Source organism: Petaurus breviceps, unplaced genomic scaffold, assembly GCF_028583685.1.
Source record: "Petaurus breviceps papuanus isolate PSGF00001 unplaced genomic scaffold, PetGlider_PUasm1.0 185, whole genome shotgun sequence".
Classification (NCBI taxonomy): domain Eukaryota; kingdom Metazoa; phylum Chordata; class Mammalia; order Diprotodontia; family Petauridae; genus Petaurus; species Petaurus breviceps.
The window spans coordinates 3638705-3659637 of record NW_027185797.1 but is presented as its reverse complement, the minus strand read 5'-3'; the positions used below and the strand labels follow the sequence as shown (position 1 = coordinate 3659637).

At 44.1% G+C, this 20933-nt stretch overlaps 2 protein-coding genes across 3 annotated transcripts in view; one reads left to right on the top strand and one right to left on the bottom strand.

The window, feature by feature from the left end:
- The window catches only part of LIMD1 (LIM domain containing 1), an 83480-nt gene extending 78370 nt beyond the window's left edge, over window positions 1–5110 (bottom strand). Inside the window, exons 1-2 of one of the 2 annotated variants that reach the window (XM_069088345.1) lie at window positions 4815–5110; window positions 2631–4393 (exon numbers count right to left, since the gene is read on the bottom strand). In XM_069088345.1, the coding sequence (XP_068944446.1) occupies window positions 2631–4122 (1492 nt within the window). In that variant the 5' untranslated portion in view covers window positions 4123–4393; window positions 4815–5110. Of the gene's footprint in view, window positions 1–2630; window positions 4394–4629; window positions 4736–4814 lie in introns of those variants that run through there. The other variant, XM_069088346.1, reaches the window with a different exon arrangement.
- Window positions 5111–8249: 3139 nt separating this feature from the next.
- The window catches only part of CDCP1 (CUB domain containing protein 1), a 562995-nt gene continuing 550311 nt past the window's right edge, over window positions 8250–20933 (top strand). Inside the window, exon 1 of the mRNA XM_069088343.1 lies at window positions 8250–8260. The gene's annotated coding sequence lies outside the window, so the exon portion shown is untranslated. The remainder of the gene's footprint in view (window positions 8261–20933) is intronic.

Sequence of the window (20933 nt, the reverse complement as noted above, 5' to 3'; positions counted from 1 at the left end):
GGGGGGGGGGGCCCGGAGGGGGAGAGAAGGAAGCAAGCTCCCTAAGCCAAAACAGTCATTTGTACCTTACCACCTCACTTCCTGTCCTCAAGAACAGAACTAAGTTTTTTTCTCGTTTCAGGAGGAAATTTACGATTGATTAAAATGATCACCTTGGACAATGCTTGTGGTCACACAACATTTCATTCTTGAACATACTTTGCGATGAGCAAAGCACACCTGAATAAATTTTTTTCCCACAAATACCAAATGTAACCAGATTCTTTCACTTTTTTTTTTAAGAAAACTCAATTGTCTTTAAAAGTATATTTTTATAGGATGACAGATTTGCAGCTGGAAGGGATTTTTGTTGTTTTTCCATTGTGTCTTGACTTTGTGACCCTATCTTGGCAAAGATACTAGAGTGTTTTTGCCTTTTTCTTCTCCAGCTCATTTACAAATGGGGAAACTGAGGCAAACAGGATTAAGTGACTAGCCCAGGGTCACACAGTTAGTAACTGTCTGAGGCTGGATTTGAACTCAGGTCTTCCATATTCCATGCTCTATGCACACTGCTCCACCAAGCTGCCTCAGCAAAAGGTAAAGCCTCCAAGAACAAAGACTGGGCTTTTTTTGGTCTTTGTATCTGCAGCACCTAGCATACAGTAAGCATTTAATACATGCTTGTTGAGTAAGATAGAACTGTCAATGCTGGGACTTGAAATCAGGCCCAGAACTCTATCTACTGTACCACCTAGCTGCCCAGGAAAAGATTTTAGAGGTCATTAACCCCAAAGCCCAAATTTTACAAAGGGGTTAAGTGACTTGCCCTGGGTCACATATTAAGTACCTGAAGCAGGATCTGAACCCAGGTCTTCCAATCTCTAAGACCTCACACATTTTTAAAAAATTATTCCTATCTCCTGCCCAAGAAACCCTGTAATGCTTAATGATTATTCCCCCTGCTGCAAAATTCTACTGGGGACTCAGACTGTAAGTTTAGACCCCTGGACACAGAATACTGCCATCATATATCAGTAGAATCTTAGCAGTAAAATGAAATGAAAGTGAAATAATACAATGGAAAGCAAACTCTACATTCCTGCCCTTTATGAGCTATCTCAAGGTGATCTTTTGGTTTTGGTTTTGAATTTTCTTCAGTCTTAATGTTCTTAGACTAGCAGTGTCTGGCTCACAGGAGGTACTTATTGGATGAACATATAGAGTTGGCAATAGAAAAAAAAGGTATATTTGCAAAGAAAAAGGATCATGTTATCAGAGTGCACCAGGTACCTTTTAATAAAAAAGCACATACCCACACCTGTAGAAGGCTCTATAACTGTTAGGTTATGGCAAGAAGGGTGTAATTCAATTAGTTACTAAGGAGTGCACCATGGAAGGCTGCTCTCCCCTCTAATTCCACTCTGTGATGATGATAATGATGGTGATAGTGATGGTTATGGCAATGATGATGATGATAATTTATAAACAGGAACAGCCTGAAGAATGAAGTCTAGTCTCCCGAAGGTTCTGGCCGAGCCACTCCCATGCCCCAACCCCATTCCTATCCCTACTTTCCTTAAGAGACTCCTTTCAGTGGAAATGGGTTTTCCTACCTAATTTGAACAGGGAAGAGCCTGTTCTCTCCATCTCCAAGAATCTACAGTTTCCGAAAAAGCATCAGCCTCCCACAATCCCCTGAAGGAAAGAAGCAAGCCCCCCACCCCGTGTCACCTTCCTACCCAAACGGGAACTGAAACCAGATGCATCTGAGTCAAAAATAAAATGGAAAGAGAAAAAACAAAACCCTGCACTTTTAAGTAAACTCACAAGTCAACTGTAACATTTTCAAATTTTGAGCAACACTATCTTGGCAACTTTGGGTTATATTTGCAAGCAAGAAAGTAAGTGGAGTATCCACTATGGCAGGGATGGTGAACCTATGGCCTTCTAGGTCCTTAAGTGCAGTCTTTTGAATGAATTCACATTTTGGCTTTTCTGCTGAACCCATACAGGGACCAGTAAATAGCCAACCATCTGTAAGAGCATCACAACTCAGCAGGTGCACACCTGCTGTCTCCTACTGTTGGCAGGGGACTCTTTGTCCACTAGAAGCCATTCATATGGAATAACAAATTCAGAGGACTAGAGAATTAGAGCCAGAAGGGACATTATAGGTCCAGTCCAAAGGGACACTAGAAATCCTCCAGGTCAACTCTCCCATTTTACCAGTGAGGAAAACTGAAGTCCAGAGAGCATGATGGCCTACCCCATCCAAGAATGCTTTCTTAGAAGTAAAATGTAAAATCCCCTGAATCCAGCCCTCATGATTCTTTCTAGAGTAAGTGAAAATGATCTTGGCTCTGATTCCTATCAGGTATCGCAATTACAGATCACACCTGCATGGTTCACAGAGCCCACGAGGACCCCTTCTAGTTTTGTAGCAGAAGGAGCATGCATACACACACACACAGGAGCACTTAGTCACACACAGACACAATATACAGCCCAACAAACTGGACCCCTGACAAGGAAGGAATGAGAATCATACGTAGAGGTCCCTTCCCCTGGGGAGGGTGGCCCTGTCATCCCAAGGTGTGAGTTACACTTGCAAATTCATTAGCAAAACTCCCAGAAAACAGCAAACTTACCAAAATAATCAGCCTTTGGATGAATATCCATCTCCTGCTCCAGACGCTGGGTGAGTGCTTCTAATTTTAATTCGACTGCAGACAGCCCTTGCTCTGGGAGTGGAAGGAGGGTCTGACAGGGTAATTTTACTTTGGTGGGGCTGGAGTTCTCTGGATGGACACTCCCTTGGCTACTATCAGGTGGCAAACTATTGGGCCCCTCTCTGAAAGGAGGCCCAGGAGCATCAGACACTAGCCCCGAAGAGAGGTTGGGGAAAGCCAACTTGGGATTTGTGCCAGAGTCCCTGCAGGTGGGCTGGGGAATCTGACCATGAGGGACTAAGTGGTCAATGGACTTAGGGTAAGCAGCACCAGAGGGCTGGTAGTCAATGCTGGTTGGCAATGGGGCAGGTACAGAACTTGAAATGTAGGATTTGGGGCTCCCATGGGACCAGAGCTGAGAGTCGCCACCAGGAACACCCCTTTCCCGCCCAGCACCTTTTTTTGATGGATCTCCCTGAAGTGATGTACCTAGAGCAGCTGGGGTGGACGGTGCTGAGAATGAAGATGACCGCTGCTGTGGCAGGGCCAAGGGGGTCACTATTTCTGGTGGTGGAGGAGGAACTCTAGAATTGAGTGTGTGGGAGAAGGAAGATGACCGATGTTGGCCTGTTGGCTTCTGCTCAGAGTCCCGGATGAGCTGGTGGCCCTCACTTCCACTGCCATCCTGGTTACTGTACCCACTCTCAAAAGGCCTGCAAGAGTTTGGGGATGGCTGGCACTGGTACAGGTGAGGGTCAGTGGGAGTTTTGGAGCCTGGCCAAGAGCTCCCCATACTTGGTCTGATACTGGTGAACTGGTTGGGTTCCTCTGGCCACTTCTGCCCAGGATAATTGTCATAGTAATCTCCATGAGAAAGAGAAGAAAAAGGCCCCTGAGCAGGGCCAATACCACTAGTACCCCTGGAATCTAGCCCCTGCAAACCAGATGCCGAGGAATTCCCTGTACCATTTCCATAACCAACGTCCTGGCTGGCTCTCTTCTGGCCCTCAGGCTGCAACCTGGCCCGCTGAGCCTGTGGCAGAGATGAGTGTGACTGACTTTGAAAGGCCAGCTGACTCACAGGGCCTGGTGCTCCTGGCCCTGCCCCAGATGCCAAGCACGGAGCAGCAAGAGGGGGTTTGGCAGCTCCATCCCCCAGAGCTAGCTTCCCGCTCCCCCCTGCCTCCCGGTGGGCGAGGGGTCCTGCAGGGGGCATCTGGGGGGCTAGCCGGCCACCTCCATTGAGAGAGCCGCTACCCCCCTGAAGCAGGTCCTCCTGTAGCAGCTGCTGCTGCTTCTGAAGGTGGATCTTGGCCATCTTGGTGGCAAAGACCCTCCGGGTCTCCTCAAACTCAGGGTTGTTGCCGGCTCCCTTGTCCACTCGGAACAGGCCATCCTTAGATGCCTCGTACATATTGAGGTCCTCAATAAATTTACTGGCTTCAAGGCCCAAGTCTTGGTACTTCTCCATGTCGTCTCAGCACCTGTCCCTGTCCCCTGGCACCTGGTCCTTTGGTCCTCAAAGGGGAGAAGGCTGAAGTCTCAAATAGCTGCTATTATCATGTGGCAAAAACCAGTGGCATGACTCCAATCCCAAAAGGTTTTATAAGGCTGCAAACTCTGAGCAGAGACAGTTTGGCCGACTTTCCAGGACATCCACGAGCAGGTGGCCGCTCTCTTCCCACAAACTCTGGGCAGTCGCTGCCCTCCGTCCACGGGCTCAAACGTGTTGGACTTTAAATCTTGAAAGGGGAAAAAACAGAAAAAAAAAATCAAGTTCTCCGCGGTAAACCCAAAGATTAGGCAAACCCAGCCCCTTGGCCCCCAAATATCCCTACAGCCCCAAGGAGTTGGGAGCAGTTGGAAGGGTAAGGGAGGGAGCGTGAGGGGCAGGGCAGTGAGATCGAGGAGGAGGGTGAGGGTACGGGAAAGGCGGGGCAGCGAGGGGCAGAGCGATCGCGAAGTTCGGAAAGCTAACACCCAGCGAAACCGGGCCTTCCAAGTCCCGTCCGTCTTCCGTCTCTGGCAGGGCAGCAGGAGTAACGTGGGGAGCTCCAATCTCGGCCGCGCGAGTGCAGGGAATCGTGGCCCCCAGGCAGAGGAAAGGGGAAGGAGGAGGAAGAGGAGGAGGCGGAGGAAGGGGGGGGGGGGGGGGACAATCACCAGCAGGGCGCCCTCCCCGCTTCTGGGGCTGGCGGCGTGGCCCGAGCGGCCGGGCTCAGGGCTGCCGGGGCGTGCGGGCCGGCTGGCGCTTTGTCCCCCCCGGGGCGCTCCGGAGGGCTCGGCTGGGCCGGCCGCCCGCGGGGTCCCGCAGGAGCTGGGCTGTAGACGCGGAAGTGGAGGGCGGGCGGGCGGTGCGAGCCTCTGCCTCGGTCCCGGTGTTTCGCACTCCTTCACTCAGCCGCTTTGTGACATTCAAGGAGTCCGGCAGCAACCTTAGCCTCGACTCGCGGCTCCCACCCCCCAGGGGCGGGAGGAGCTGGGACCGGGGGAGAGGGGGCGGGGAGACACTGGGCGGGCCGGGACGAGGGGGCCGGGGGCGGGGGCTGCCGGGACTACTCTCTCTGTAACTTGCAACGTGGTGGGGAGGGAGGGGAGCCAGCCCGCGCCTGCTAGCTTGGGGTGTCTGGGGAGGGCACCCCGGGAGGATCGGAGTAGGCTCTAGGAGCGTGCCTGCCGGGCACAGAGTAGGTGCCTAATAAATGCGTGCTGATGGACTGAAATGGCAGTCTAACGTCCTGGGCAGCGGGGAGGAGACACCCACAGACAAACACATACTCTTGTCTGGGTCTGTAACAGAACTTCCCGCTCCGCCTGGATCTGGAGGTGAAATGGACCTTTCGGACCCTGTCCACCCCCACGGGCTGCCTCCCCGCCCCGCTTTTTCCTAAACTCTTACAAGACCCCACAGCCATTCCCTGAAGGTTTGGCCCGAGCAGAAGAGCGCGGAGGGAACTCCAGCGCGGTCCCACCGCCTTTCCAGCCTTCAATTCTCCTTTGGCAGGGACGTGGCCCCACCCCCTGTTAGTGTGGAACTAGAAAAGTTTCCTGGTTGGCCCAAAGCCAGTCTTCTCTGCCAGGCTAGCTCAGAGGGCGGGAGAGCCCGAGCAGTGACCGCCTGCTGCCCGGGAGAGGGGCGGCCCTAGTGAGAAAGGAGTAGGTGTGGCCACAGCAAGGCCGAGGCCAGGAGGCTGGAAGGCTGCCTGCTGGTGCCACCCGGACGTTACTAGGCAGGATCCTTCGAGATGGACACTCACCCCCACACCCACACAGAGACCCTGGACCTAGAGATGGGCAGGAGAATCGTCCCGTTCATCTGACATTCGGTCAAAAGTTTTTGGATGTATTTCAGGCCTGGTGGTGATCCTGGGCAAGGGTTGCCTCAGTGCCCCAGTCAACGTTTTAAATTTGAAGTTTGCTTTGCGGCAGAGAGAATATGTTTGCAAAGCCCCTACCTCTCCTGACTGTGAGGCAGGGAATATAAAGATCTATCACATACACACACACACACACACACACACAGACATTTGACACACTTACTAGCCGTGTGACTTTAGGCAAGTCATTTAACCCCAATTGCCCTCCAAAAAGCAAAACCAACAAACAAAACCCAAACCCCAAGAATTCGACTCAAGTCTTCTCAGCCAAAGTAAAGTTTATTTTTAAAAAATTGTTGTGTTAGATACAGAATAAATCTGTACTAGAAAATTCTATGGCTCTCTCACACCACATGGAGGAAAGATGGGATCTTACTTATATACAGAAGGTTGTAGGAGGAATCTAGGGGTGGTCTAGAGGAGGAGTTTGGGGAGGGTCTTCAGGAGAGGTCAAATGAGGTCAATGAGTGATTAAGGGTGGGAAGTTGCTGGAGGCTACGTGGAGACTACAGACAATGGTGGGCTAGGCCAGTTCAAGGGTGGACTGATATTTCGATAGGCTTAAGGGTGGGAAGATGGAGAGGATGGAGAGCTAGGCTAGTAATCCACAGAGGTCTGGGCCAGCCACTACATAAGGCTTATGGCCTCATACAAATGCCTCATCAAATGGGACTCTTTAATCAGAGTTCAAGGGGGGTTCCCAGCGCCTGCACCTCATCAGCTATAGCCAGCTTCTCAACTCTGGAACCCCATCTTGAGTTTTCCCATTTTACCAACTGAAGTCTCTTTTCAAGAATTCTCTTCATTTTACTTCTTCACAAGATAAGAGTTAAGACCATTCTATTGGGAAAGAAGTTTTCTTAATCCTTTCTCTCTGTTCCTCATTTTCTCCAGTCATTACAAATAACTTCAGAATGACACAAAATTCCATTGCGTATTAAAGATACAGTATCAATACCCATAGTCCTTTCTAGGCTCTACTCCTGATTCTCCAGACTTTTTCTGCCATGCTACAAAAGTCCCTTCTCCCTGAAAGAGCACTATACCCTCGACCTTCTCATACTAAAGTTCTCTCTGCCCCTGGGGCCCTTTCCTCTGGTTGACTGGTTCTTCCCCAAACCTCATTTTAAGGTAACTGCCCAGGCCAACCACATCTTCACTCTTCTCCAGGCTCCCCTCCTGACTCTCCATACCTTCTCTACCCACACATCATCTGGATCACCTCTATAGCCACTTTCCAGCTCCCTTTTGTGTGTTGTCTTCCCTCATTAGAATGGAAGCCCCCAGGGAGCAGGCACTGTCCCTTCCTTCCTTCTTCCCTTTTTTCCTCCCTCCCTTCTTTTCTTCCCTTCCTTCCTCCTTTTTTCCTTCTTTGCTTTCCTTTCTTCTTTCATTCCTTCTTTCTTTCCTCCCTTCTCTTTCATCCCTTCTTTCCTTCCATCTTTCTTCCCTTCCTCCCTCCTTCCCTTCTTTCCTCTCTCTCTCTTCCTTCTTTCCTTCCTTCCTTTCCTTCCTTCCTCCCTTCTTTCCTTCCTTTCTTTCTTCTTTCCTCCCTCCTTTCCTTCCTTCCTCCCTTCTTTCCTTCCTTCCCTCCCTCTCTCTGTCCCTCTCTCCTTCTCTCCTTTCCCTTCCCTTCCTCTTAGCACAGTGTCTGGCACATAGTAAGCGCTTAATAAATGCTTGTTGACTTGATTTGTCTTGATTTGTGGTATGGACTACTGAAGTCGATGTTACAAATAAATTATAGAACTCCAGATAATAGGACACAGAGTGCCATTAAAGGTCACTGTACTCGTGTTTTGTATAAGCCAACTGTACAAAGACTGCAGCTTATAGAAAGCTGTGGTCTAACTCAGGTACCAGTAAATTTTTTTTTTAAAGATCCATGTTAATATAACAAATCTGAATTTCCACGAATCAATAAATGGTCTGGTTTTTAAGATGGCCAACAGTGAACATTCTTCCCCATTCATCTGCTAAATCCCTCCATTTATCCAAGTCATGATTAGTGCCTGTTCCTCCAGGATGCCCCTAGCTGAAGCATTCTCTCCTTCCTCAAATTTCTTAGTGGACTTTGTCGGAACCTCTTTCTGCACTGAACTCTTCCTTGTAAATGGTTACTGATGCATATGTTATCTCCATGACGTCCTCCAACTCCATTTAGATTAGAAGCTTTTGGATGTCAGGGCCTTTACATCCCCAATATTCCACATAGTGACTTGTACATGGGGATGGGGACCAAGCTATAATCTGACTGGCATAAAGAACTCCTGATAGGGAAGGGAATAGACATTTATCAAGCACCAACTCTGCACCAGTCACTGTCATGAAAGCTTTACAAATATTCCCTCGTTTAATCCTCATGACAATCCTTGGCAGGGAGGTTTTATCATGAACCCTATTTTATAGTTGAGCAAACTGAGGCAAACAGGGTTAAGTGACTTGCCCAGGGTCACACAGCTAGTCAGTGTCTGAGGCCAGATTTGAACTCATGAAGATGAGTCTTCCTGACTCCAGGCACAACACTGTTCACTAAGTCACTTATCCACCCTACTCATTATCTAGTGAAAGTTTAAAAAAACAACTCCACAATACAACACAACATGCCTTAGGGTTTTGTGCAGGCTTGCTAAGGTTTCTTGAGAGTATTTTCTAAATGGGAAAATTACGATACTGTCTTTCCTGTTTTAGCTTTATGTTTTAAAATTATATTCCCACCCTTAACCTCTAGGGGAGTATATCTCCCCAGATGGAGTCAAGAACCTTGCCCAAAAACAAGCACTGTGAAGTTTCTTCACTTAAGTAAACAATCAAATACATCTGTGGAGTCTTTTTGCTTTGTTTTGTTTTACCAGAGATGGGTTAAAGAGACATATAAAATGATATCACTGGTCAAAGGATGAACAACAACAGTAAGAATGGAATTGCAGATTCTATCTTTCCCCCAGCCCCCAAATACCCCAGGGTGGCTTGTGGCTATAATCACAGCATTGCCACTTAGCTTTCTGAGCCTTGGGCCCCTCTCGAAGGCTCTAAATTACATAGGAGTTCCTGATGTGTGTGCGTGGAGTGAGTTTCCCCAGGAGGAATCCCTTAGATCAGTAAAATCACAGGTACACCCAAATACTCTTGCATACACCAAGAGAGTGAAGGAAATTCTTTGTGAAACATTTCCAAGGGTGTCTAGAATGTAAACTTACAAACTTCATTCTTTAGACCCCAATGTAATCTCAAGAGCTTGTGTGCTTTAGGGGAAAGAATTCTAGATCTGGAGTCACAGGACTTAGGTTCCATTCTTAGGGTTTCCACTCAAAGTTTGTGTAACAGAGCAAACCATTTTCTCTCTTTGGGACCCAGTTTCCTCTTCTGGAACATGAAGGGGCTAGACCAGAGGATCTCTAAAGTCCCCTTCCAGCTTGAAGGCTATGATGCTACTTACTTTCTGCATGGCCAGGGGCAAGTGATTTAGCTCCAGTGGTTCTCAGTTTCCTAATCTATAAAAAGAAAGGTTTGGATTTGAGAGTCTCTGAAGTTTCTTTCAGCCCTACATCTATGATCTTGAGAATATTTACAGTTTGTTCATACACATACAGAAAGACAAATACATACGTGTATATATATGTGTATGTGCATACATATAGTATATTTGGGGGCTGGTTTTTGTTTTGAATTGTCTTTTTATCCTCAAGGCCCAACAGAGTACCCAGATTGAAGAAGGCACTTAGGAAATGCATATTGAATTAATGTTATCAAGAAAAATTATAAGATGACAGCTTACAGAAGAATTCTAATTTCTTTTGTGTGAGGGGATAAAATATTTTTGTCTTTCAGAATTCAGTGTTGAATAGGGTCTTTTTTACTTTCCTATGATTTTTTTTTTAAAAAGGTAAAGAGGTAAAGTCTCATTCAAGATAATTTATATTATTACTGAATTACTGAAAAGTCTGAATTAGAAGATTTTTTTTCCTTCAAAAAAACAATAATAACTTACCTAGGCATAATGCTGATCTAGAATTTGGCAGCTTATAATATGCTTTTGGCACACATTATTACAGGTATAAGTATGCTTGATACTTGAATACTTAACAGACCTCTGATCTTACCAGTATGGATTCTCCCTTCCCCCATGCAGATCACAGCTCCTTAATACTTTCTGCCGTCCCCTGATTTTCTTCCACAACTTTCCATAAATCTCTCATAGTACATCCTTTCAATGGACTGGAACCTTACTCTACTTCTTTTAAGATCTCATGGATATGGAGAGGATGTGGGCAAACTGGAACACTAATGCATTGTTGGTGAAGTTGTGAACTGATCCAGCCTTTCTGGAGAGAAATCTGGAATTATGCCCAAAGGGCTATAAATACTTTCATACCCTTTGATCCAGCAATACCACTCCTAGGGTTATATCCTAAAGAGATCATAGAAATGGGAGAAAGACCCATATGTACAAAAATGTTTATAGCAGCTCTTTTTGTGGTGGCAAAGAATTGGAAATTAAGGGGGTGCCCATCAATTGGGGAATGGCTGAACAAGTTGTGGTATATGCATGTTATGGAATACTATTGTGCTATAAGAAATGAGGAGCAGGCAGTCTTCATATTTACCTGGAGAGGCTTAAAAGAACTGATGCTGAGTGAGAAGAGTAGAACCAGGAGAAATTTGTATACAGTTACAGACACAACGTATGTGTGATGACCAACTTTGATAGACTGGACTCTTCTCAGCAATGCAGTGATATAAGTCAATCCCAAAAGATGCATGATGGAGAGAAAAATGTGCATCCAGAGAAAGAACTAGAAAGAACTAAGTTTATATCCAGGTGGAAGAAAAATACCTGATCTTTTTTGTTCTCTTATTTGGTTTTATGTCCTCTTTACCATTTTTCATTCCAGCTGGTACAATCCGTCCTTATAACCTGACCAATGTATAATGTGAAAGTATTTACAGATCCTATACTTGACTATAAGCCACCATGGGGGGGGGGGGGGGGAAGGGAGGGAGGCAAAATGTGAAATTCAAGAAATTGTGGAATTGAATCCTGTAAACTAAAAGGAAACAAACAAATTAATAAAGTAAAGTCAATCACTAAAAGAAAAAAAAAAGATCTCATGGATAGGGGCAGCTAGGTGGCACAGTGAATAGAGCACTGGCCCTGGAGTCAGAAGGATCTGAGTTCAAATCTGGCCTCAGACATGTAAAAAACTAGCCATGTGACCTTGGGCAAGTCACTTAACCCCAATTGCCCCTCCAAAAAGCAAAAAAAAAAGATCTCATCGATATCAATGGCACACTTGGCCCATCTATCTGTTATTTCTCATTCTTGACAGAAAGACAGCATGGGTCAGTGGACAGAGTTCTGGATGTGGACCTACCAAGAACTGGGTTCAAGTCCTGCCTTAGTCACTTCCTAGTTGTACGAGTATGGGAAAATTGCTTAATTTCTGTGAGCCTCAGTTTCCTCATCTGTAGGACAGGAATAATAATATCAATATCTCCCTCATGTGGTCACCTCAAGGATCAAAAGAGATAATGTATGCAAAATACTCTTCAGACTTTAAAACACAATTTAAAGGTCAATGATAATGATTATTGCTAAAGATCAACTTGTCTCCTCTTCTGGTCACAGGTCCATTAATCAGCAAGTGTTGACTTTATGGCCTCAGTAACATCCTTTGCTCTATTTCTTGAAAGCCAGCAGGATGCCTGGATACCCATGCTGAAGTCTTTGATTTCAGGAAGAAGGTTAGAGGACACAGACAAATCTTCCCGAAGCCTGAAGCTTCTCTACCTATGCCAGGCTTTCACTATATAATTACCGCAAATGCGAACAGAAGTAGCCGAAATTCATGCAATTTCCCGTTCGCTTTTAATGTGCCTTTGGTTTGTTATTTCTGTTCTGGGAGGCTGCCTGAAGCCAAGATATTGATGAAGATAATGACCTTGCATTTCATGCTGGGTCTTCCATCCCTATGGAACTCAGCACTCTTTGCAGATTGCACTGGCTGCTCGTGCCAACTGGGGCCCTTGGCCTGATGCCACCAAAACTGGCTCAAGTTACGAAAACTGAAGTGCAAGATTTTACTTGGTCACGAAGCCCTGGTGCAGCATCTCCTGTGGGCAGCAGAGAGGGAAGGAAGCTGCAAACAGGCCTGTAACTATGCACCTGGAACAAATACAAGCAGATAGATCTTTGGTCTCTTGGGTTTTAGGACCTAAATAGAAGCCAACAGAATACCTGGATCCAGGCACTGAGGATGAAAAGGATGCTGGGGCTCTGATGCCAAATCCTGGACCAGGTTCTTATTTAGTCTGAAAAGAAGGTGGCGTGGCCATGGCGCTGTGGAAAGGATGCTGGATCTGGAGACACAGGACCTTAGTCCAAGTCCATGAAGGCTTGACCAAGTCACTTAATTCCCCAGGGCCTGAGTTCCTTCATTTGTAAAACAAGGGGGGTGGGTTCAATGGGCTATACCATCCCTCATAGCTCTAGTCTAGACCAGCTTCACAGGTGCACACCAACAGATCAAAGGAAACTCTCTGTGAAATGTTTTCATTAGTGTCCAGAATTTAAACTTACAACCTTCACTCTTTATGCCCCAAAATGGTCACAGGAAGCAATGTAATATAGTGAAAAAGAATCTTAGATTAAGAGTCAGCAGATACAGGTTCAGCTCCTGGGTTTTCCACTTAGAACTTGTATAGTTAAGTGAATCACTTCCTCGCTCTGGGCCTGAGTTTCCTCATCTGTAACATGAAGGGTTGGACCAGAGGACCTCTGAGTCCCTTCCAGTTTAAAGCCTATGCCCCTACTTACTTTCTGCATGGCCAAGGGCAGGTCACTTAGCCTCGGTGGATCTCAGTTTTCTAATCTATAAAAAGAAAGGTTTGGATTTGAGAGCCTCTGAAGTTTCTTCCAGTTTTAAATCAAGGGTCTCAAGAATATTTCTATATATTCTGTGTGTGTGTGTTTATATATGTGTATGTATATATTTCTATATACCATGTGTGTGCATTACATATTTGTATATATTCTGTATTTATATATACACATATGTGTATTTATACATGTATGCATATACACATGAACATATATACTACAAAACATAAATACCTACCTCACAGGGCTATTGATCATATAAGATATACAAGAATTTTGTGAATAATAAAAATGATCATCATATCTTCAGAAATCTACTGGACTTCCATGATCTGTTTGCCTGTCTTCAAAATGAAGATAACCACTTTCCTAAAGCTGTTTCTTATCTGTGTGGCTGTTAAAACCACAGTAGGAATGATTTCTTCTGTTTCCATTACTGCTTAAAGTGACAAGGAGAAAAGCTTGCCTCTGAATTCCCCCACGAGGACTGAGCGGAACGTGGCACTTAGCCAGGGAAGGAAGACTGATTCTGATCCCCTTGTTCTTTGTTGAGAGGTGAGTAAGGGTCTTAGTTCATGGAACAAGCATCAAACATAGGAAGTAAAGAGAAACTGTACGGTAGTTGTGCCACATTACTGATTTCGTTTCATTTCATCCAAAGATAGCCATAATGAACATAAAAATGGAGTTACCCAAAGTAGGAAGGTGTTGGGGGCCAATATAGGTAAGGCCTCATTTTTATGGAATAGCTCAAGAGGGGAGAATCCCGGAAGGGAAGAAGATCAGGGAGAAATGTAATAGGATCCAAGGACCATAGATCTGAACTGGGAAAGCCCTTATAATGATCTAGGGGAACCCCCTTATTTTACAAATGAGGGAAGTGAGGCCCGCAGAGGTTAGTTAAGTCATAAGGTCACACAGGTAATTTCCACTTCGGTCCTGTATCTCCAAGTCTGGCACTCTTTAAATAATATCAAACTATTTTCTTTTAGAGGCATTGTTAGCACTTGAATAATGGAGGGAAACTGAAAATTGCTCATGTCCTTCCTTTTGCTTTTTATTAATGAATCAAATTCTCTAAACCCAATTTAAAAACATACACAAAAGGATGTATAAATGTCAGCCAGACGTATAGCCATCACTTTTGTTTTGGGAAATTGACATTTCCATGAAAGTGGTATTACATGCCAATGGCATTTTGTTGTACGCTAGAAGCCAGTATAGTATGGTACCAATTACATCGATTTGGATATGCCACGGATTTAATCACAGCTCCTGGAACCTCCCACATAGAGAAAATGCTGACAGTCTAGAGGGCCTTATGCAAAGGGCATCAGGACTACACGTGTGATTTCAATGGTTATAGGGAATGGAGGAAACATTAGGCACCCACTGTGTACCAGGCCCTGTGCTAATATTATCTCATTTGATCCTCACATCAACTCTGGGAGACAGATGCTATTATTATCATTTTTTTGACAGTTGAGGAAAGTGAGGCAGACAGGACTTATGCCCAGGGTCACCCAGTTAGTGTTTTGAATACAGGCTGACCTGACTTCAGGATCCAGTCCTCTAACCATTGAATCACTTAGCTGCCCATTAACATGAATTTTAACAACTTTAGGCACTGGGGTACCCTGGGTGAAGGTTGAAAAGTATGCTTTTTCTAGGCCACTGTCTACAAGACACCTTGTACCTTTGCCATGGTACTCCACCACAAATTAGATATTCAGGTCATGGGAAGTAAAATTTTCTAGTGTTAAAAATATGCATTTATTTGTTGTTTGGTCATTTTCAGTTGTGTCCAACTCTTAGTGACACCATTTGGGATTTTCTTGGCAAAGACACAGGAGTGGTTTACCATTTCCTTCTCCAGCTCATTTTACAGATAAGGAAACTGACTTGCCCAGGGTCACACAGCTAGTTAAGTGTCTGAGGCCAGATATGAACTCAGAAAGATGAGTCTTCCTCCAGGCCAGGCACTATAACACATAACTGCCCCTATGCGTTTATAAAAAACAGCATTAAAATGTGTCCTTCATTCCATCTCTTTGCATATTGTCCACAGGTCCATAATAAATATTCATTAAATACTACCATAATATGTCAGACATTGTACTAGGTTCTAAACTCCCAAGGTATTTGCATTCTATGGGGAAAAGCAGTGTGTGTGTGTGTGTGTGTGTGTGTGTGTTTAAAATATGTACTAAATAAATGCAAGACTGAATTTGGCCATGGGAGAAGGGGGAAGAGCCCCAGCAGCTGGGGACATCAGGACAGGCTTCTTCTAGAAGTTGACTCTTGAAAAGAGAAGACAAGGTATTCTGAGAATCAGAGGTGAGAGGGAGAAGTTGGGATCAGAGCTGGGTCCAGCCAATCCCAGGACATGGAGAGGGTGAGGCTGAGGAGGGCAGCTCTCTCCAGGCTTGGCAGATAGCCAGTACAAAGAAAGCTTTGGAGATTGGAGATAGAGCGTGGTCGACTTTACCAACCCCTAGTCTTCCCACCTCTGTTTCCTTCCAACAATGTTTTTAAAGGATTTCATAGCACTGGAAAAGAATATTGTCTTAGGAGTCAGAAGATCTGAGTTCAAATTCTACCTCTAACATTTGCTAACTCATATGACTCTGGACAAGTCAACTCTGAACCTCAGTTTCCTCATCTGTAAAATGAGGAGGTTGATCGACCTTTTGGATCTAGATCTATAAATAGGATCATGACTGATATTTGTTGTTGTTGGCTTGTGTTCATAGAACAGCAATAATAGCTAACATTTAAGGTTTGCAAGAAACTTCATATACATTATGTCACACATACAAACATTCTAGAAATGATTCATTTGATTTGGTCATGAGAAAAAGATACCAAATTTTGATGAGTCACTGGAAATAGCAAATCAGCTGAAATAGAGTATTGGTCCTGGAGTCAAGAATACTTGAATTTAAGTCTAGCCTCAGGCACCCTGGGCAAGTCACTTAAATTGCTGTTTGCATCAGCTTTCTCTTCTGTAAAATGGGGATAATCATAGCATGGACCTCTCAGGGTGGTTGTTAGGGCAAATGAGACAATATTTGTAAAGCACTTAGCACAGTGCCTGGCCCTCAGTAGGAGCTATGTAAATGGCAGCTACTAATGTGCTGAAAACTTAACTAATCACATAGTAAATCAGCACAATGATAATAGATGAAACCACGCCATTGCAAATCGAGTAACCTATATAACACATATACTCTCTCCATGCAAAATTGAACTTTTCCTTATCCAGTCATCTGGTAGGATTTAGAGGCCAGAAGATATTTTTAAAACATCTACAGACTTGAGAAGGACTTGGGGAAAACCTGACAGAGCCTGGACAATGTGTGACTCAGAGAGCCACACGTTTCTGCTGTTGAGAAGGACTCTGCCATGGTGGGGCTCCCTTTAAGAGTCAGGTTTTTCAAAATGGGGAAGAAAAACCTGCTTGGTTGATTTTTGCCTGTTTGAGTACACATTTGTGAACATCTTCACACCCCTTTTCTTCCCCTTCTTTAAATGGAGCTTCACCTCTTAGGAAGTAAAACTTACCCTGAAAATCAAAACTGGGCGTGGAGTGTTTAGCCTAAGCAGAATTCAACTGTTAGTGTGAGTATTCTTAATCTTTCTTGTGTCTTGGAACATTTTGGTAATCTGGTGAAACCTAGGGATCCCCTTCCCAGAATAATGTCTTTTAATACAAAAAATACAGGATTACAAAAGAAATCAGTTATATTGAATTTTTGTTGATGCTTTTGAGTCATGTCCCATCCTTCATGACCCCATTTGAGGTTTTCTTGGTAAAGATACTGGAGAAATTTGCTATTTTCTTCTCCAGCTCATTTTATAGAAGAGGAAACAAAGGAAAACAAGGTTAAGTGACTTACCCAGGGTCACATAGATAGTAAGTGTCTGAGTCTGGATTTGAATAGGCCTGGCACACTATCCGTTGTACCACTTAGCTGCCCCTCTGTTGAATTACAGGCATCCAAATGGGACAATGCATAGAACTCTAAACATGGAGTCAGGAAGAGCTGAGTTCAAATTCTGCCTCAGACTCGTTAGCTGTGTGACTCTGGGCAAATCACCTTGTTTCAGTTTCTTCATTTACAAAATTGGGATGATAATAACATGTATCTCCCAGGGTTGCTGCGAGTATAAATGAATATTTATAAAGAACTTTATAAACCTCAAAGCACTCTATACATGCCAGCTATCATTACACAGCTATGGAAACTGTTTTTATCATTGACACCCTAGGTTAAGATCCTCTATGCTAAAGATTTCAAGGAGAGGGTTACTTCTTAACAAAACAAAGCAAGAAATCAAGTCCTTTTCCAATAGTCTTGGTCTTTTGGAGAAGTTTGAAGATTGAAGTCTTTTGAGATTGAAGTAACAAAACAGAGCCCAGATTGACCAGCACCTGTTTCTAAAGTTCTGCTGCCCAGATTTAAACCCAGTTCAGTGAAGTTGGCTCTGGAGGTAATGAAGAATACTTGGAAATAACTGTAGCCAGGGGTGAGCTGGAGCCAGCTCTCACCAGCTCATGAGTGCTAACTGTTGAATTTTCCATGTATTTATTTATTTTTTATTTATTCATTTATTTATTTATTTATTTGTTTGTTTGTTTGTTTGTTTGTTTGTTTATTCATTTATTCATTCATTCATTCATTTATTTATCTATCCATCTATCTATCTATTCATTTATTTATTTATTTATTTATTCATTCATCCATCCATCCATTCATTCATTCATTCATTCATTTATTTATTTGTTTGTTTGTTTGTTTATTTATTTTGCCTTTTGGAGGGCAATTGGGGTTAAGTGACTTGCCTATGGTCACATGGCTAGTTTTTGTGTTGAGCGTCTGAGGCCAGAACCGAACCCAAGTCCTCCTGACTCTGGGGCCAGCACTTTACTCACTGCGTCACCCAGCTGCCCCCCATGTATTTATTTATATCTCAGGAATCAGTAAATGCTTCAAATAAGGACCTGATTTATTGTTTAGACTTTAGAAAGTAATGGATATATAAATAATGCAGATTAAACCTGAAAGTGTGCCATGGTTATGTACAAAGAGCCAGTTGTTAAACATCAAGCAGGACACCCCTGCTGTTAGCCTATAGCTAATAGCCTGCTCCTGATTGAAATACTCTGTATTTTAGAAAATTTCTACATTCCCGTTCCTGACACTGACTCACAATCTGCATCATTAAAATAGAATAAATTTGTAAAAAAAAAAAAAAGCCCCACAAAGTGCCTGAAAAAAAACTGACATGGTTCTCTGCCCTCAAAAAGTTAATAGTCCTGAACTGAGAGTCCAGATGCCTCAAAGCAGTTCAGAGTTTTAGAAGGACTGCAAAGTATAAACAGCCATCCAACGGGAAGCCTGCCACATCTGAGGGTACAATTTGGGGCCTCTATTTTCCCCCTTGTTACAATAAATGTCTGTTTTGTGCTGAAATCTGTTTCACGGTTTGATTTCCTCTTTTCATGGGCTCCTTCCTCTGAGAAGCTTAAACATTTATCACAGACTTAAAAGAAATGTTATTGACAGAAAGACACATGGTGGATTGAAGGAGGGTTTGGCATGTTTCCAGGGATGACAGACATACCATGAGAAATTACATCAGACATATCCCAGAGATTTATGTATAAGCCTGGAAAAGAAGGTGGGCATTTCACATACAGAGAACAAGAGACAAGGAATCAGGGCAGCTAGGTGGCACAGTGAATAGAGCACCAGCCCTGGAGTCAGAAGGACCTGAATTTCAATACAGTTTCAGACACTTAACACACTTACTAGCTGTGTGACCTTGGGCAAGTCACTTACCCCCAATGACTTGCCTTCCCCCCTCCAAAAAAAAGGGGGGGGGGAACAAGACTACAAAGGGACACAGCAGTTGTCTCTGTTTAGCTCCTGATGACAGAACCAAGAACAATGGGGGGAAGGTACAAAGGGGCCATTTTTGACCTCGTGTCCCCGAAAACCTTTCTAACAATTAGAGCTATCCAAAAAGTGAAGGAGATGCTAGGAGAGGTGGTAGCCTCCCCAGCCTTGGAAGGCTTCAGGTAGAGGCCAGATGGACACTTGTTGGCTGTGATATTGGAGATTCCTTTTGCATATGGGTTAGTCTAGATGGCTCCTATCAACTCTCAAATTCCATGATTCACTGCAGTGACATAGTTATGGAGTAATGCTATGCTCCATGTCCATTTGTGATTCATATCCCAGAGAGGGGCATGACTCAAAACAGATGGGAGAGAATCTACTTACTGTGGGGTCATTAGATCATAGACAGGGCTGGAAGGTACATCAGGCATCATCTAGTTACATATTATAAGTTCAGGAACCCCAGAAAAGCCCCACCCAGTGTTCATTGACTCCCCAGTGCCTGAAATTCTATAATGCAAGTTAGAGGCTCGTTCATGGGAACATAGAATAATAGGTTACAAACTGGAAGGGACCTTGGGGTCCATCCATGGAGTCTGACCCCTTCACTTTACAGTTTCCTATGAAAATATAATTATCCATGGGAGACATTATTTCATCAGACACCATTAATCATTTAAACATGATTATACTTGGTGAGATTTGTGTTTATCCCACCTTTGTAGGCAGATGTGAGAATGGGATTGTTTTGGGAGCCCGAGGGAGAGCAGCCCTGAAATGGAGGCCAACATTCTATGGTGGGAAGAACACTGGGTTTGGAATCAGAGGCCCAGGGTTTAAATTTTTGCTCTGCCACTTCTACCTTTAGGACCTTGGAGAAGTCATTTCATTTCCATGGACCTGAGTTTCATGAATTGTAAATTAAAGGTGTTGGATTAAATGACTTTGAAGGACCCTTTTCATCTCTATTGTCTATAATTCTAAAGGGAGACTGAGTTTAGACACCTATTTCACCATTTATCCTAGGGCTGTTCCCAACAAAGGGGTAATGGTGGCATGGGGAAATATTTTCCTTTTCCCCTAACTAGCATCTTTTGGTATAAAAAGGAGCCTACTCTCTGACTTGGAAATCCGGCAAATAAGTGTTTTTGTTATCATTTAGTTACGTCTGATTCTTTACTACACTTTTCTAGTTTTCTTGGCAGAGATACTGAAGTGGTTTGCCATTTCCTTCTCCACCTCATTTTACAGATGAGAAAACTGAGGCAAACAGGGTGAAGTGAGTTGCCCAGGGTCACACAGCTAGTAAGTGTTTGAAGTCAGATTTGAACTCATGAAAATGACTCTTCCTGAGTCCAGGCCTGGCACTGTGCCACCTGGTTGCTCTTAAATATGTGTTAGAGACTTTCCTTTTTCACATTCACTCCAGGTAATGTCTCCTACATAGTATGATTAAAGAGCAGGGTGGGGGTTAGAGGGAATCCAGAGTGAAGCCACACTGCAACTGTCTCTCAACTGAAATTTCTTATCCTTTGGACAAAATTAGCTCATGTTGGTGTCCTGGAAAACATTTAATCATGGTGTGTGTATCATGACATCGTCTCCCCTCCCAATGTATATTTGTGAGCCACACAAATACTGTATTAAAAAAAAAATAGTGGACCAAAAAAATCCCCCTATTCCCACATCTGGATTCCAACTTTGAGAGGAAAATGAGAAAAACCAGAAGTTCGAAGGGTGGACCTTTTGTACTTTTCTATTTCCTAAAACATGAAATCCCACCCTCCAGAGTACAATGATGAGAGCTCCGTGTACTTCAGTGTTTCATAAGCCCCTAATTGAATTTGTCCTTACAGGAGACAGAGAAAAAAATATGTCTTTCTAGATTCTAAAAATGTTTCCATGAGGGCTATAGCATATATTAGAGTTCCACCTTTGGACATAAACTGCTTGGGGTATGTGTGTGTGTGTGTGTGTGTGTGTGTGTGTGTGTGTGTGTGAGAGAGAGAGAGAGAGAGAGAGAGAGAGAGAGAGAGAGAGAGAGAGAGAGAGAGAGAGAGAGAGAGAGAGGGAGAGGGAGAGAGAGGAGAGACAGAGAGAGGGAGAAAGAGAGAGAGAG